Here is an 18655-nt window from a genome sequence, read left to right as displayed (position 1 = left end):
GTGGGATGACCATCTAATCCAGGGCATTTCTGAGAGTAAAAGGAGGGCCATTAATAATTACCGTGGGACAACAGACATAAACCAGAGTTGTTCCAAGCAAACAGAGATGTATGGTCACCCATAAGGACCCAGCCTAAGTCAAAGGAGAGAGAATAACGAGAGGAAAACCCATTGAAGAAGGTCACAGGGGAGTAGATCTGCCTTTTTTTTTTTTTTTCTGCTTCTCTCTCCTTTCTGATACTTTGGTACCCAAGGGAACATAGGGAGATTAGATTGGCAAACACCCCTGTTGGGTGGGATTGGGGCAGGGAGGGAACAATGTTGGAATCATCTGTGAACTAGATTATGTTGAGCTGTGCAGCCTTTGAATTAAATCCAGACCTATCAACTCAGTCAGCCACAAGAGGGAGTAAATATTTATGCTCACCCACCATAGAATCAGGGCTGAGCTGGGCTCTGGGACACCACAATGAAAGATTCCTTGCCTTCATGGAGCTAACAGTATAGTAGGAAGTATAAGTGAGTGCACAGGCCATTCACATTCTGTATGAAGTTAAGTCCAGGTTTCCTGCAGAAAGAAGAATGCAATTTCACAAGTTGCAGGGAGTCCATGTAAACCCAGAAATAATATTCAACAGGACCCCAGCCACTACCAGGACCCTCACCAAAATTCTCCATTGTTTCCCAGTCTCTCCTATTTTACTTTCAGTGGCCCATTTTTACTTTCTGAATGTGGTTTTTTTTTTTTTTAATTTGCCAGATATTCTTTTAATGAGAATTAGAAAAGAACAAAAACTTTTTTTGCAAATTGCCTTTTTTTAAACAAATGATTTGCTTTTGATTACAAATACTGTGTAAGACGATGTCTTCTTCTGCAAAACCAATAAATACAAAAACAAATTTTATTTTATTTTTTAAAAGATTTTATTTATTTCTAGAGAGAGAGGGAGGGAGAGAGAGAGAGTGAGAGTACGAGCAGGGGGAGCAGCAGGCAGAGGGAGAAGCAGGCTCCCCGCTGAGCAAGGAGCCTGATGCAGGACTGGATCCCGATGCAGGACTGGATCCCGATGCAGGACTGGACCCCGATGCAGGACTGGATCCCGATGTAGGACTCAATCCCAGGACGCTGGGATCATGACCTGAGCTGAATGCTTAACCTACTGAGCCACCCAGGCATCCCAAAAACAAATTTTAAACATGTGATTTGTCCAAGATATTTGGAAGAAAAAAAAAAACCACCAGATTTTCTTTTCTGGTATTAAAAAAAAAAATCAGTATTCCCTAACCTGTCAAAGAATAAGTTCAAAGGTATGACTCAACTGGAGAAAAAGAGAGACAGACAGACAGATAGACAGAGACCATCTTACAGCTGCTTTAAATAGCTTCTGATAATTCTTCTGCTGTTACCTTTCCTTTCTGGAACTCATATCTTCTCAAAAGAGTTGAATGTAAAATATTTCTATTTTTTTCTTTTTTCTTTTCCTTTTTTTTCCTTTTTCCTTTTTTCTTTTTCTTTTTTTTCTTTTTGTTTTTTCTCTTTTTTTTGTCTTTTTTGTTTTTTTTTCTTTTTTCTGTTTTTTGGTTTTCTTTTTTTGTTTTTTGTTTTTGTTTTTGTTTTGTTTTTTTTTTGTTTTTTGGGGGGGTTTTGTTTTTTCTTTTTTTTCTTTTTTGGTGCAAAATGGTGGTTTTGCACAGGGACAGGGCCCATGGGCAGAAAGAGCTGCTGCCTAAAATATTTCTAATAAACTGATTAATGGGGGAAAAGGAAATATGTATTGAACACCTATGTATAAGCTTTACCATAAACAACTATGCATATCAGAAAGACACTAACTTTAAAAAGTCACCAAAAAAAAAAGTGAGGAAAAACCTGAACTACAGAGAAGAAAGTCAAATTTAATGAAAAACTAGAATTAATAAAAATTAGCAAATACACACACACAGCAGCACTATGTACTGACCCACCCACAAAGGGAAAAAGCAGTGGTCCAAGACCACTCAACATGGCTTGTTGGTTAAAGGAAAAAAACAAATCACACACACACACACACACCAACTGTCGGGCACACAGACAAAAACCCAGTATTTTTCAACAGTACACTCAATCTGCAACACAAATTCAGAATTATTTAACAAAGCTTCCTTTCTTAATACGAGAGATGCCTATGTTGGGTGTGTGTGTGTATATATATATACACATATCTGTATATTTTAAGTGGTTTACTGTCGACGTATTTTTAAATATATTAGTGTTACTACATGCAACTGTTTTCTGTATTTAACAGCCTTTCCTTTTATTTACCTCATGCGTCGAGACCTATCAAAAATTTCAGGTTGACAGACAAAAATGGGTGCCGTATTCTCTGTGAAATTGACCACAATGGTTTTAAACAGTGGCCAGAAAACGCTGGCTTGCCATTTCAACACGTGGAAATGGTTACGTTGATGCCCAAGTTGCCGTTTTCTGTGAAAAACTGTGCAACGCTGGTATCAAAGACTAGGCAGTCACTGTTCATAATGGCTGTGGCAATTCCGTCGTGAATGGAGCGCGGAGTCGCTTCCCAAGTCAGCCGCCGCCTGGGACTATTGAGCTCAAGACGATAGGCGAAGTTTTCAGCTTGCTTGTCTGTTCCTATCAGCTGGACGATTGCGAAGAACTGCTGGTGACCGTCGTACTTTTCTTGTTTCTCCAAGACTAATATGAAATGAACGCCAAAACAGGACTGCGTCATCACCCAGTCCACGGCCCCAGGGAGGTTAATGTCGGTAGCCAGGAAAACGATATCTTCTCCCTGGAGGGACGTAATGGATTCGTGCTGATGCATCAGATGGGGCATGACGGCATCCAGAGAGCCTTGCCATTTACAGAAAGCACCAGGACATGGGCACAGGTAAGGCCTAAACTCACAGAGCTTTTCGTGGGTTACTTTCTCAGTGTGTGGCAAAGTTAATTCACACCCATAAGAGAGGTATTTACATGGGAAAAGTACGGAACTGGCCACTTTCTCCATAGCCAAGTTGCGAATGGATCCCAGAGAGCCCCGGCAGGTCGGACAGCACTTGAGCTTCGGGCGGCAGGTGGTACACACAAGATGGCCACTGTGACACTGAAGAATGGGTGGTAACACATAGTCAAAGCAGACCGGACACTCAAAAAGACTCGCCAGGTCACCGTTGGATGCAGTGGTGCCAGCCAGGACTGGCACCCTCTGGGACGAACGCGTCGAGGTTCCTGGAAGTAATGCTGATGAAGTCTGGCGCTTCATTTCTTTAGGTGGACAGCGCGCCTCAGACTCCGGTCAGCTCAGACGCGCTCCGTCGTCTCCGCCGCCAACCCTTGCCACCGCTGGCGGCGCCACCGCCTCTTCCCCGAGCTGGCACCGGCACCGACGGGACACCCTGGGCCGCCGCCGCCGCCTCTCGAGTGTGCCCCTCAACGGTCGCCTCCGGTGTTCTAGAACGCGCCTTTCAACAGTCGCGTCAGACGCTCGAGAGCGCGCCTGTCAACGGTCACCTCACGCTCGAGAGCGCGCCTGTCAACGGTCGCCTCACGCTCGAGAGCGCGCCTGTCAACGGTCACCTCACGCTCGAGAGCACGCCTGTCAACGGTCGCCTCACGCTCGAGAGCGCGCCTGTCAACGGTCAACTCACGCTCGAGAGCGCGCCTGTCAACGGTCGCCTCAGACGCTCGAGAGCGCGCCCCGCAGTGCCCGCCCCCGACGCTCGAGAGCGCGCCCCGCAATGGCCGCCCCCGATGCTCGAGAGCGGGTTCCGCAGCGCGCTGCTGCCGCGGTCGTTTCGCGCGGTTCTGGCGCCCGCTTCGCACCCCGCATAAATGGCACACACGGCAGCTGCAGCCCAGAAGGTAGGGCCCCGCGCGCCGGCAGCCCGGAGGGGGCGGGGCTCTGAATGTGTTTTATAATCCTAAATTGTACGTAGTCAGGAAGTACTAAAGATATAAATGCTTCAGGCTCTAAATTCTCCTACGCTATGTCTTGTTCCTGCTCACAAATCCAGTTTTCTTTTTTAAAAAAATATTTACTTATTTAGGTAATCTCTACACCCAACGTGGGGCTTGAACTCCCAACCCCAAGATCAAGAGTCGCATGCTCCACAGACTGAGCCAACCTGGCGACCACAAATCCAGTTTTCTGAGGCCATTAATGCGTGGTAAGGACTGTTTAAAATAATTGATATGAGGAGGGGCCCCTGGCTGGCTCAGTTGGAAGGGCATGCCACTCTTTTTTTTTTTTTTTTTTAAGAATTTATTTATTTATTTGTCAGAGAGAGAGGGAACACAAGCAGGGGGAGTGGCAGGCAGAGGGAGAAGCAGACTCCCCGCTGAACAGGGAGCCCGATGCGGGGCTCGATCCCACGCTCCTGGGATCATGACCTGAGCCGAAGACAGACGCTTAACGACTGAGCCACCCAGGTGCCCAGGGCATGCCACTCTTAACCTCGGGGTGAGTTGGAGCCCCACGTTGGGGGTAGAGATTACTTATATAAAACTTTAAAAAATAAAATAAAATAATTGATATGAGGGTGTGACCCTCCTAGGGACTACTTTTAATTCAAAACTGAGATACCTTAACCCAAATCATTCTCAAAATGGTGTATTTGTAAGGTTGTCAGATTTAACAAATAAAAATACAAAAGATGCTCAGTTAAATTTGAATTTCAGGTAAACAAAGAACAGCTTCTCTTTTTAGTAGGAATATGTCTCATGCAGTATTTGGGATATACTTATACTAAATATATATTCATTGTTTATCTGAGATGCAAATTTAACTGGGTATTCTATATTTTATCTGGCAGCCCTCCCTATTTGGAGAGCTATGTTTGAAGCTTCCTGAAACTCTGATTTGGTCATTTTTTTTTTATAACCATAGCCCTAACCATATCCCACCATGGGATTATTTTCTTCCATTTTTTCCAAAAACCATTATTTATTCCCACTGTAGTTCAGGACTCAGACACAGAGGTCACTGTGATGAGTGGGAGTGAACAGTGAAGTTACTGAATGGGAAGTCCAGGTTCAAGTGTGTGCAGTTGGCTTGCACCTGTAAGCAATGTGGTTTTACTGAAACTTCCAGGGAAGGCAGTCAGTGGCTGGAGCCAGGTAGAGTAGGACCAGGATCAGGGGTAGATTTGGAAATGGAGAGAGACAACTATGGGCCATGTAGACAAGGCAGGGAAACTTCTTGAAGGCAGGACTTGTGCTGTACTCATTTTACATTGCCACATAGCTTACACAGTTCTTGAACTGTAGCAACTATTCAAATATTTGGTGGATTAAATTGCCTCTTCCAAGTGACTATCTTCTGATTTTTCTCCTTCTGTATAATCCAGTGGGAAATGAAATACTTGGCTAATTTATTTCTTAGCTGGCTCCTGCACATATGTGCTTCCCTTATTTAAGTTTGTAAATGGCCCCATGGCATTCAGCAAAAGAATCAGTATGAGCAAGAATGGACTGGTAGATTTCATAGCTAGCTGAGCTAGGCAGAGAATACTTTTAACATCAGGGCTGAATGTGAGGGTGTATGTGTGCATGTAAAGAGACAAAGAGAGTGTGAGCACCATGCTAAAGATAGATCGCTGTGTTGGCATTTTACAATATAAAACTTACATTAGAACCTTCGAAGTACAGATTAATTACAAAATGAGCCAAAGTCAGTTCTGAAGGTGAGAAATGACCCAGTGTTCGAGACAAGTTATATAGCAGGTTGTTGAGCGTTTGCTCTGGCTTGAGCAGAGACGTCCATAAATACCACTGAGAGATGATTCTACTCAACAACGCTCTTGGTTTTCCTCCTACTGCACTTTTTGGTGACTGATTTGCAGCCTCCTGGAATGTTGCCAGCCACCTCCAGGGGTGTTAAGAAATATCCAAAACAAAATTAAAATAATTCACTTTAATTTAAAATGCAATTATATATATATAAGACACTTTTAGGAGCAGTGGGATTGGGTGTTAGAAAACCAGACCAAGCAATGGAGTAGCAATTACAAAGTTGGGAAGAGAAAAAAAAAAAACCACAAAACATGCTAACAACTTGCTAATGGATTGGACACTGCTTGGGGAAGAGCTAGAAACCAGGAATAAAACCAACCTCTCCATTTAGTTTTAATCAAACTCCTGGGAATTCATCCCTATTCTTGTTTGAAATGCCATCTGCAGAGTAACTTGTTATCTGATTTGGATTATTTGCTTGTGATTCACTCATTCATTCTTCCTTTGTGTGCTCTTGCTAAACACCAGGCTTAATAACACATAGGATGAGTTTGAATGGGTTCTTCTAACATCCCTATATTGCCATTCCATCTGCAAACACTATCCTCCCCTACAATGGAAGCTGGGAAAGGGGTGCAGCATCAGAGTGTGGAATTTAGTGAGCTCATCAAATGGTGACCATTGAGAGCCCAAATGTGCTCGGTGCTACACATCCCTTTGGGACGATAAGGATGGTAATGGCTTTGAGAATGAAATAATATGTTCTGACTTGAAGGACAAATTAGGGTAAAGCAAGGGGAAAAGAGAGGATGAAATGTTCTCTCCTTATACAGACTAAATTTAATTGTAGTTAATAGCAGCTGACTTTCCCCATGCCTTTGCTGTGGGAAGAGAGACCTTCCACCAGAATAGGGGCCAGGGTTACTGAAGATTTTAGGTAATCTGGTTTTTGACCATCAGGTAACTGAACTTCTTTATTTTTATTTAAATTTTTTTTAATTGAGCAAAAGCGTTTCCTTTATATAAACTATTAATAGATGCTAAATACAAGATGGATTTTAAAATGAAATCATGGGTGCGTAGTTTTGTAATCATAAAGATAAGCACACAAATCAGAAGCTGTACAATAGGGGTGCCTGGGTGGCTCAGTCCGTTAAGTGTCCGACTCTTGATTTCCACCCAGGTCATGATCTCGGGGTCGGGAGATCAAGCCCTGCATCAGGCTGCAGGCTCATCATGGAATCTGCTTGAGGTTCTCTCTCTCCTGCTGCCCCTCCCCTCTCTCCCTAAAATAAATAAATAAAATCTTTAAAAAAAAGCTATACAATATTGGGCGCCTGGGTGGCTCAGTCAGTTAAGCGTCTGCCTTCCGCTCCGGGTCCTGGGATAGAGCCCTGCATCTGGCTCCCTGCTCAGCGGGGGTCTGTTTCTCCCTCTCCCTCTGCTCTCTCTCTCAAGTAAATAAATAAAATCTTTATTTTTTTTAAAGCTATACAACATTAACGGCAAATCCAAATACAAGCTAAGATAATCCTCTGAATTCTGTGTTTCATCGAGCATCAAAAACCACCGATCTTTTAGTCCTTAAAAGTACATAATTCTGGGGCGCCTGGGTGGCTCAGTTGGTTAAGCGACTGCCTTCGGCTCAGGTCATGATCCTGGAGTCCCGGGATCGAGTCCCGCATCGGGCTCCCTGCTTGGCGGGGAGTCTGCTTCTCCCTCTGACCCTCCTCCCTCTCATACTCTCTGTCTCTCATTCTCTCTGTCTCAAATAAATAAATAAAATCTTTAAAAAAAAAAAAGTACATAATTCTGCATCCACATCTCTGCATGGGATTGGATCCCTGGATTTTATTTCATTTCTCGTGTGACATTCTCTGCACCTGTATCATTGGCTGTTGCTTTGGGGGTTGAACATCCTTCCAGGTGTCCATTGATAGTCTCTCCAAATCCCCACCAGCTAATTCCCTACCCATGTAGCCCAGAGAAACTTCTCACTCTGGGCTTCTAAACAGATTCTGACTCTCGCTCTCTAAGACTTTTTTTAGATATTAAAATTCATGCTTTCTCTATACCAGAAAAAAGGGAAAAAAATTTTGGCATGCATAACTAATGAGGTAACTAGTACTACTAAGCTGCTTTAGAAGATTAAACCATCAGTAATTATGAAAGTAAGTATAAATTAAAGGACAGTGTTTAGATTTCAGTGTAGTATTTTATATCCAGTATTCAGTATTGTTCTTTTTATCCAGTATTGTATTTTATCTAGAGCCATTACTGAACACCTATATTTGAAAGTCAGAGTAGAGGGCGCCTGGGTGGCTCAGTTGGTTAAGCGACTGCCTTCGGCTCAGGTCATGATCCCAGGGTCCTGGGATCGAGCCCCACATCGGGCTCCTGGCTCAGCAGGAAGCCTGCTTCTCCCTCTCCCACTCCCCCTGCTCTCGCTGTCTCTGTCTCTGTCAAATAAATAAATAAAAAAAAATCTTTAAAAAAAAAAAAAAAGTCAGAGTAGAGTCATAGAAGGACCATGGCTTTTTATCAGATATAGACAAACAAGAAGAAAAACTATGGCGTCAATAAGTGCTAAAAACTATGGCACTAAGAGTAGATGTGTACATATTTATTTTAAATTCTTTTATTTAAATAACTCAGTAAAGATTTTTAAAATGTGGTTCAAGTCTGAAGAATGATACAACATACAACCATGTATCCACAACTCATGTACGTATACTTTTATAATCCTACTATAAAAATGATATAGTGAGGTTAAGAAAACTAAGTTTAAAAAAAATCAGAAGCAAGTAGAAATGAGAGATAATTCAAAAGTAATTTTTGCATCTGAAAATTTGGCACCAAAAAAGAAAAAAACCCCTTCACGGATATATCTTCTATATTTTTCTATTAAAAATTACAATGAAAAATTTGCAATGAAGAAATTATTTCATTGGAATTGTTACTTTATATATTTGTATATAATTTGCATATTGTATATATTATTTGAAATAACTTATATATTATTTGAAATAATTTCATTGGAAAAGTGCTTTAAATTTAAATCATGAATCCTGGGGTACCTGGCTGGCTGAAGTGGAGCATGGGACTCAATCTTGTTGTAGGTTTGAGCCGCACATTGGATGTAGAGATTACTTAAAAATAAAATCTTAAAAAAATATCCTGAATCCTAAGAAAATGTATATTTTTTACAGATTTATTTATTTTTATTTTAGAGAGAGAGCCGCATGAGCCCTTGTGGGGGGAGGGGCAGAGGGAGAGTACATCTCAAGCGGGATTCCCACTGAGTGTGAAGCCTTGACACGGGGCTTGAGATCATAACCTAAGCCAAGATTAAGAGTCAGACACCTAACTGGCTGAGCCACCCAGGCACCCCTGAGCAAATAGTTTCTAAGAAATGAGAAAAAGTAAAATAAAGGAAAAGGAGCATTTCCAGTCATCTTTTTGGGCACTTTATGAGTATTTTTTTTTTTTTTCTGAAATGCATTTGAGACACTGCCCTTGTCTTGCCGATATGTTTTTCTATAAATGAAATGAAATCCACATTTTTGAGGAAGTTTTGGTTTTTACTGACTGGTACTGCTGGAGCCTGAAATAACTCCCAAATTAAATATGTACCAATCTGATCGGAAAGAATGCTTGACAACGAGCTTAGATATATACGTTAGAAATCTGAAGACCAGGGGCGCCTGGGTGGCTCAGTCGTTAAACGTCTACCTTCGGCTCAGGTCATGATCCCAGGGTCCTGGCATCGAGCCCCGTGTTGGGCTCCCTGCTCAGCGGGAAGCCTGCTTCTCCCTCTCCCACTCCCCCTGCTTGTGTTCCCTCTCTCGCTGTGTGTCTCTGTCTGTCAAATAAATAAATAAAATCTTAAAAAAAAAAAAAAGAAATCTGAAGACCATTACCTTGTCATGGTCATGGCTTAGGAAATCTTATCTGTTTCTGTAAGTCTGGAGGTCCTAGCTTATTGCAGTGTTGACAGATATTTATTTCTCTTGGTTGTTAGAATGGCCACACTTGGCCATTCCTGGAGACCTTTTGGGTTGTGACAATGGGCACAAGGGTATTGCTCCTGGCATCTAGAAAGTAAAGGCCAGGGATGCTAGTACACATCCTACCATACACAGGGCAGGGCAGCCCCACAACAAAGAATTACCTGGCCCCAAATGTGAATAGTGCCGAGGCTGAGAAATTTTGATCTACACAAAAGAAGAACAAGGGTTTAAATTTATTTCCTAAAATGAATATATATATGGACATTTCTTAGGTAGTTTTTCTTCTAATAATAATAATAGACTGATAGAATAAAAATTATTTTTAGAAGTTTGTCTTTACATCTAAGAAATATATTTTTGCATCATTTTCCCAATGTATAGATCAGAGTTTTCTAGCATATGTTCTGTTTTTGTATTTGCTTTGCAGCTGTGTCAAAAAATAGATGAAGCGGTGTGTTCAGACATGCTCCATTCATCCTGATCATAAATGAAATGTCTGCCAGAAAAGGATCATTTCATACCGTATTTGATTTTGGCAATCAGTCTTGCTGTTTTAGGAGTGCTCTTAGCATTTGAACAAATATCTTCCATATTTATGGGGAGGAAGGTTTATGAAGACATTGCCAATTAAATTCTATTTCAGTTCTTGGTGCCAACATATTTTAGGTACTTTTTGTATTATGAGTTTCATACTTGATAAATTCTAAAAGAGGCTACATTTAGATATTAACCTTGAGGATTTCTGGAAAATTTTCCATAAAATATTTTCTACTACTGCTTTCTCCTTGATGTTTTTTACTTACCCTGATCTAGTTCTCAACAGTCCTCTTGGTTTTTGTTTGTTTCTAAGTAGAATTGTTTCAAATACTTTTTTGTAACTTGTTCATTTGAATGAGAATCCAAATAAGGTCTATGCATTATAGGTGATTGATATGCCTCTAAAGTTTCTTTTAATCTATAGGTTTCCCCATCTCTCTCTTTTTTCCTTATAATGTGTGTTTTTTGTTTTTTGTTTTTTTTTTTAAAGATTTTATTTATTTATTTGACAGAGAGAGACAGCCAGAGAGAGAACACAAGCAGGGTAAGTGGGAGAGAGAGAAGCAGGCTTCCCGCCGAGCAGGGAGCCCGATGCGGGGCTCGATCCCAGGACTCCGGGATCATGACCTGAGCCGAAGGCAGATGCCCAACGACTGAGCCACCCAGGCGCCCCTTGTTTTTTTTTTTTTAAGAAACTGGGTCATTTATCCTGTAGAATTTCTACTCATTCTGGAGTTTGCTGATGCAATTCCATTGCAGGGCTTACCAAGTTTCTTTGTTCTTTGTATTTCCTCTAAATTGATAGTTGAATCAAGACATCATTTACTCTTAAAATTAAAATCAAGAGGGAAAAACCATTCTCCTGTTTTTTTGTTTGTTTTTTAATTTTTTTTTATTCATGTGACAAGAGAGAGAGATAGAGAGAGGGAGGGAATATGAGCAGGGGAGAGAGGGAGAGGGAGAAGCAGACTCCTCGCTGAGCCAGGAGCCTGATATGGGGCTTGATCCCAGGACCCTGAGATCATGCACTGAGCTGAAGGCAGACGCTTAACCATCTGAGCCACCCAGGCGCCCCACCATTCTCCTGTTTTTGAAAAATCTTTTTGGAAGGTTATTTTTGCAGAGGGGTAATGACTTGACCCAAACTTCCAGAAACTGGTGAGACAATGAAAGTATATCATTATGTATTTTCTAATATTTATGGTCCTTAGAATTTTCTTCCGAAATACCAGTGGTATGAGAGGTGGGGCAACTACTCTTTTAATATAGTCTTTTAGGTTACCACTGGGAATCAGTACAACAAGAGTTGACAAACGATAGCAAGGGCAGGGGCCCGTTTTTGTAAAGCAAGTTCTACTGGGTCACAGCCATAGGCCCACATTATACACTGCCTGTGCTTGATTTTGCCTAGTAACAGCAGAGTCCAATAGCTGCCACAGAGATACAATGGCCCACAAGGCTAAAAGGATTTACTATGTAACCTTTAAAAAAAAAAAAAAAAACAACCAACTTGCCAACCCTAGCAGTACAAGGTTAGGCCTTTTATTTTTTAAGTAGGCTCTATGCCCAATGTGGGGTTCAAACTCACGACCCAGAAATCAAGAGTGGCTGTGCTCCCTTGACTGAGCCAGCCAGGCCCCCCAAGTTTAGCCCTTTAATTTAATTTTTTAAAGATTTTATTTATTTATTCTAGAAAGAGAGAGACAGAGTCCGAGCAGGGGGAGGGGCAGAGAGGGAGAGGGAGAATCTCAAGCAGACTCCAGGCTGAGCGCTGAGCCCTTGTGGGGCTTGATCCCAGAACCCTGAGATCATGACCTGAGCTGAAATAAAGAGTTGGATGCTTAACTAACTGAGCCACCCAGACACCCCAAGTTTAGGCCTTAAAAAAAAAGTGATCTGTAGTCTGCTATAAACTGTGGATAAAATTTTTCCAAAAAACGTTAAGTGTCCTTTATTATCTGTCACAATACATAATTTAAAAGTATGATCACTATTCGGCCATGATATATTTGTACTTTATCATCCTAAAGTTACTTTTATATCTCTTTACCTCTCAAATAGAGAAAGTTTACATATTTAAAAAATCAGTATAATAGAATTATTCACATTTCCATAAAAGAATTCCTCTTCGGAAAGCCATGTGTATGCTCTCAGATGATATAGTCTATAGCCTTCAGACTGACTATAAATATTTTTATTAATCTTTTCTGTCTACCTTTACTGTCCTTAAATATTCCTTTAAGATGAGCTGTGCAGTTATATAGACTGTAAAACCAGGAATGTTAGAGGACTTAATTACAGTGTCTTTTTTGAGTAGTTTTTGGGTGGTGGAATAATGCTTTTAGGAACAGGATTTTCCAAATTGCATGAAACGGTCTCTTGCAGAAAAGAAATTGACTTATTTGTATGTCATTGTAACTGAATTATGTGCCATCCGTATATCATGGTAGGTCAGAATTGACACCATTGCCAAGAATTGTACCTTCTCTGTTCTCAGGTATCTATCGTTTAGAAATTGGTCACTGGTAGGAATTGTCTCAAAAACACTTGGGGGAGGTGTCCTATCAGATTATCCTTGCCACATGTTAAAAAGGGGTGGGGAAAGAGGCAGGAGACAAATAAAAAAAGCAACTGCCTGCTTAAAAATTGTGAACAGGCTTTATCTTCAGGAAAATCTGGATGTTGAAGTTTGGCACAAGGACCCGGATGGGGACATGCGTGTTACTCCAAGGGAAGCCTTTATTCTCTTCTGAAACAGCTTGTATGGTATCTGTTCTTTTCACCATGGTCAAGATTCTGCAATTACTTATGTATTAGGCAGGGTATTCCAACAGGCTCAGAGACCTCCCACAAGAAAACCTATATCTTACTCCTGTCATTGTCCAATGGCGGGGCTGTGGGGTTGGCAGAGAAGAGTCTCCGCACAGTCATACAGGGACCTCTGCCTGATCTTCCAGTCTAGCAGGCCCAACTACGGCCTCTGGGCTAAGCACAGTTTTTACATTTTTCTGATGTTTAAATTGTTTAAAAATAACAAAAGAATAATATCTTCTGACACATGAAGATTTTTTTTTTAAGATTTTATTTATTTATTTGAGAGAGAGAGAGACAGAGCACAAGCTGGGGGAGCTGCAGGTAGAGGGAGAAGCAGTCTCCCCAACTGAGCAGGGAGCCTAATGCGAGGCTTGATCCCAGGACCCTGGGATCATGACCTGAGCCGAAGGCAGACGCTTAACTGACTGAGCCACCCCCAGGCATCCCGTGACACATGAAAATTATATGCAACTTAAGTTTCTGTGTCCATCATTCATGGTTTGATTGGCACATAGCCATGCCCATTTGTTGACCTATGGTCTGTGGCTGCTTTCATTCTATGATGGCAGGTTGGGTGTTTATGACTGAGACCATGTGGCCTGCAACGTCTAAATATGTTCTGTCTGCCCTTTATAGAAAAAGTTTGGCAACTCCTGGTGTAAAGACTTGATCATCTTCTGGGGTCTCATAGTATCCCCACTGGAGAGAGAAGAGAGAGTGAACCTGGTGGATCTTGCTAGAGGTTTCAGGGCAAAGATAGCACGTGACTCTGCCTACGCAATTGGCCCCAACACAAATGTGTCCCCTGTCCCTGCAAGGGAGGCTGGTAAATGAGGTCTAGCAAAGTGCTGTAGAAGAGAGAACACAGATATTACTGGACAACAGTCAATGTCTACCATTTTATATGAAAAATGTTTTTTTTTTTTTTTATAGACTGATTCTCAAGCCCTGGCCTCAACTCTTGACTTCACTTGATTTTAAGTTTTTATAAATGCTTGAGCTCTTTCCTTTCCCCTGTCTACACTGTCATTATTTCAGCTTGTCACACTTCATTTCCTCAATGCACATAGTCACAAAATGAAAGACAGATTGTTTGGTTTTTGTTTTTAGATTTTTTTTTCTTTTTTCTTCTTTTTTTTTTTAGATCAAGATGAGCAATGTGATGCAGACAGCAGGGGTGTCCAATAATTGAGTTGGGTTTGACAGGCTCATTTGTGTATTTACTGAACTAGTCATGCAATAGGTGTTTGAAATATCGATCAAAGCAAAGTTTTATTTTTCTGGATCCAGTCGTCTTTCTTTTTGGTCTGATTGCACCTGCTGATGTTTGTGAATTATTGTCAAATGGGCACCTTCCCAAAGGGTAATGTTTCATTGGAGTATAAATTTCATGTGAGAGTAGAAGGTCCTATAAATTCAAAGACTATGATCAGCCAGATTTTTCTTTTAAGACAGAAGAAAGAGACAACACGAATACAGCCATCAGAGTTTTATATTTCTTTTTCTTTTTTTTAATTATAAAAGATTTTATTTATTTATTTGACAGAGAGAGACACAGCGAGAGAAGGAACACAAGTAGGGGGAGTGGGAGAGTGAGAAGCAGGCTTCCTGCCGAGCAGGGAGCCCGATGTGGGGCTCGATCCCAGGACCCTGGGATCATGACCTGAGCCGAAGGCAGACGCCCAACGACTGAGCCACCCAGGCACCCCAGAGTTTTATATTTCTAAAGGGAGAGCTTTCATAATAAAACCCAAGAGGATACTTAATTTTTGGGGGTTCCTGGGAATTTCCTGACATCAGAAATAACTTTTAAAAAGCTGGCAACAGGAGAAATTACAATGATTTATCAGTTACACCAAAGGTGGTGTACAGACTTGGTGTTTAATTTATTATATTCTGGAGACTTATCTGTTTTGGATTCAAATTGGAGCAGGACTGACTCAGATCTTGTCCAGGTGGGTCACTTTTGTGTGGTCGACACTGGGTCTGTAAGAGTTCTTGGAGGGCTTTGAAAAAAATCACAGTTGCATGAAGGTTGGGAGGCGGAGGTGTGTGTGGGTTAGCAACTCAGTTTTGCCTAGCTACAGACCTTTGGGCATGACCATTACTTTTTGAAATCTTGTGAGTATTTTGCACGTAGAGTCCATCTCAGTTTGGGCCAGCCACCGCATTTTAAGTGTTCCATTGCCACGTGTGGCTGGTGGCTCCAGTATCGGACAGTTCTAGAGGGCCCACTCTGGTTCTCCTCTAGGTGCTCCACTTTCCATGCTTCAGGGAATATGCAGGTCCAACGGGCTGTGTCCTCCTTAGCCTATACCCTACTGCCTCCTACACCAGGCACCAGCAAACTGGCCCACTATGTTTATAGATAAAAGTTTTCTGGGGAACACAGCCACAGTCATTCATTTATATATTCTCTATGACTGTTTGCATTCGATGCAGAGTTCAGTAGCTGTGGCAGAGAATATGGCCTGTAAAGCCTAAAGTATTGGCTCAAAAAATAGGCTCTTTACAGGACAAATTGACCAGCTTCTGTTTTAGACCATGTTTGGGATATCTGGGACCTTAGAATTCCTTGCCCCAACAGTCCTGAGCCTGCTTCCAGGCTCTGAAGGGTAGGGCTCCACCGAGGAATGGTCAGATGTGGCTGATGGCAAAGAGAAGGACAGAGGTGAGGTGTGTGGGCTCAAGTGTGAGCCTGAGCATGAGTGGGGAGGATAGATGGAATGCAGCCCCTGTGAGTGCTGTCTCCTTGACACCACATTGTGGGGTGGGACTCTGAGGAGTCTGCAAGTTATGAATTTGAAACTGTCTTGCATGTTGTTATCAGAGTACATTTGTCAAATTAGGAGGATAAAACACGTACTTGATTTAACAGATTATTAGCTCAGTTTGGAACTTTTACATCCGTAGACGTGTAGTAGGGGGGGGCTCCATTCCTGCTCTTGCCCACATTGGCCAATGTTGAGGATGAGCCTGCACAGAATGGAGAAGGCACTCCTGTGCATGGGGGAGGTGGTTCTTGGCTGAACCACCCTTTAATCTGACCTTGCCTGCCTTTTAATGTAACCATGTCCTGAGATGATAAAGCAGGGAAAACAGTGGGTTGAGATTCTTCCCTCACTAAAGAACTGTGTCTGTGACCTGCCCTGAGGTTCATTAAGCCCATAAATTTCTTGTCAAGGGGGAAGAGAACCCAAGGGTTGAGAAGTGCCAGTAGGTCTTTGGTTAACTGCGAGACATTTATTACATCTTCACCCGGAGCAGTAGTAATTGACACAGCCTACTCAGTTTCTCTTCCCAATCTTGTCTCCTTGCTCACACACCAATCTTTCCTTTCCCTGGGTTCTCAGCTCCATCCCATAGAGTATGTCCAGATACAGTCACCATGGGTGGATTGCTATGGAGTTGCCTGGACAGAAATACATACAGTTCCAGTACCTTCTGGTCCAGCCAGAGATGCCATCATTGTTCTTTTCCCCTTGGGCTTTGCAAACAGATGTTTTGACAGCTCTCGATTGCTGCTTGTGATTCATTTCCTTGGAATTACTGAACCCTGGACCCCACAGGGGTACTGAAAAGAAGGCTTCACAGTCTGATTGCTGCTCTGTTAAGAGAGAAGTCTTGTTCACATTGCATCAAAATGAGGTGACCTGTCCTCCTTTTTCTAAAAGCTGACTCTGCATTCACTTGACTGAAATGAAGAGTTTGAATCCCCCACCATCTTCGGATCTGTGAAGGTTACATTTCTCTGCCTCTTAGCAGACAAAATGCCTAGGCAGTAGAAAAACACTTGTAGGATTATTCAGCTCCTAGCATCATTTCTTCACCAATGGTCCAGGGTACAGTGACCTGCTATGGAGCCACTGTGAAGTCCAAGGTGAGCCCTTTATTTTCCCCGGGCTTTTTGGTGTTCACTTCCTTCAAACTGGAGGAAGACTGGCAATGAGGTTATTTTTAAGGACATATTTTTCACATTCTCTAGTGCTAAACCACTTAGAGTCATTGGAAAAAGCCGTATTTTTCTTTGCATGATTCTTGATTTCTGTTCTTTTTTTTCCTGATAAGAAATAGTGCAGACAAAAGGAGATGCATATTGCATGAGATTCCTGAGTCAGTTTAGAATTTTTTTCTTCTGATCACATTTTAGTATAATCTTTCCTGGACACCTTAAAATTAAGGTCTCACTTTCCATTAATGTGATGGCCATAGAGTACCATTACATCTGCCAACAGATGGGGTTCTTATAATTTTAAAAGGAGGAGATGAAAAATTGAGAAACCAGATTTCTGTCACCCTAAGTCTGTGATTTATTTTTTTATTTTTATTTTTTTTAAAGATTTTATTTATTTATTTGACAGAGAGACAGCGAGAGAGGGAACACAAGCAGGGGGAGTGGGAGAGGGAGAAGCAGGCTTCCCGCCGAGCAGGGAGCCTGATGCGGGACTCGATCCCAGGACTCTGGGATCATGACCTGAGCTGAAGGCAGATGCTTAACGACTGAGCCACCCAGGTGCCCCCTAAGTCTGTGATTTAAAACTAGAAGTGTTGGCAACTCATAAGTCTAGGAGAAAAGTTTTTGGTCTAAAGGACCAGCAGTTAGTGCCAACTGGACTCTTAAGGGGATTTGCAGAGGAGGTAAAATTTGATTTTACCTGCCTCACTCTTTCTTTCCCCACTTCCTTATCTCTAGAGCAGGGATTTTCAACCTCAGTACTAGTGACATTTAGGGCAGGATTGCTCTTTGTCGTAGCGGCTCTCCTGTGTATGGTAGGCTGTTTAGCAGCATCCCCGGCTTCTACCTACTAGATGTCAGTAGGATCCTCTCCCAGTTAATGACAACCAAAAATGTCTCAAGAACTTCTTAGATGTGCCCTGGGGAAGAGGAGCAAAATCCTTCCTGGTTGAGAACTTCTTCTCTAATGGCTTCCAGTCACCGGGGTACTCCACGCTACCTTCTGGAGTTCTGAACTCATCACACTGGCGACCCATCCCCCAGTGCCCTCCTATGGAATACCCATGCTCCATAATCCTTGCTCTTTCCCTGCTAAGCCATGACCCACATGGAAAAGGGTGTGATTTGTCACCTGTTTAAAGTGGTTCACACTGTTACATGAATGTGTCATGGGCTGAACTCAGACCAACATACTGCATTTTATTTTATTTTTTTTTTTAAAGATTTTATTTATTTGAGAGATAGCAACAGAGATCATGAGAGAGGAGCACAAGCTGGGAGGAGAGGGAGAAGCAGGCTCCCCACTGAGCAGGGAGCCTGATGCAGGGCTTGAACCCAGGACTGAGATCATGACCTGAGCCCAAGGCAGACACTTAACCACCTGGGTGATTAAGTGTATATATTTGTATATATATTTGTATACAAAATACACCCAGGAGCCCCTATTGTATTTTTAAAAATATTTATTTATTTATTTATTTATTTATTTTTAAAGATTTTATTTATTTGACAGAGAGAGACACAGCGAGAGAGGGAACACAAGTAGGGGGGAGTGGGAGAGGGAGAAGCAGGCTCCCCGCCGAGCAGGGAGCCTGATGCGGGGCT

The 18655-nt window shown here is 42.1% G+C and overlaps 2 protein-coding genes across 2 annotated transcripts in view; one reads left to right on the top strand and one right to left on the bottom strand.

The window, feature by feature from the left end:
• FRMPD4 (FERM and PDZ domain containing 4) overlaps positions 1–18655 on the top strand; it is a 551128-nt gene that overhangs the window by 83000 nt on the left and 449473 nt on the right. The window lies entirely within an intron of this gene.
• On the bottom strand, positions 2421–3266 carry LOC102734473 (E3 ubiquitin-protein ligase SIAH1A-like). The gene has a single exon (XM_006752127.2). The coding sequence runs from the start codon at positions 3264–3266 to the stop codon at positions 2421–2423; it is 846 nt and encodes a 281-aa protein (XP_006752190.1).

Source organism: Leptonychotes weddellii, chromosome X, assembly GCF_054177405.1.
Source record: "Leptonychotes weddellii isolate Sample4059 chromosome X, ASM5417740v2, whole genome shotgun sequence".
Classification (NCBI taxonomy): Eukaryota; Metazoa; Chordata; class Mammalia; order Carnivora; family Phocidae; genus Leptonychotes; species Leptonychotes weddellii.
The sequence above is the reverse complement of the archived record's forward strand: the minus strand, read 5'-3'. Positions and strand labels throughout refer to the sequence as shown.

Excerpts from the sequence above, each read along its gene's own strand:
- LOC102734473 (XM_006752127.2), bottom strand. The coding sequence starts at position 3,266 with ATGAAGCGCCAGACTTCATCAGCATTACTTCCAGGAACCTCGACGCGT.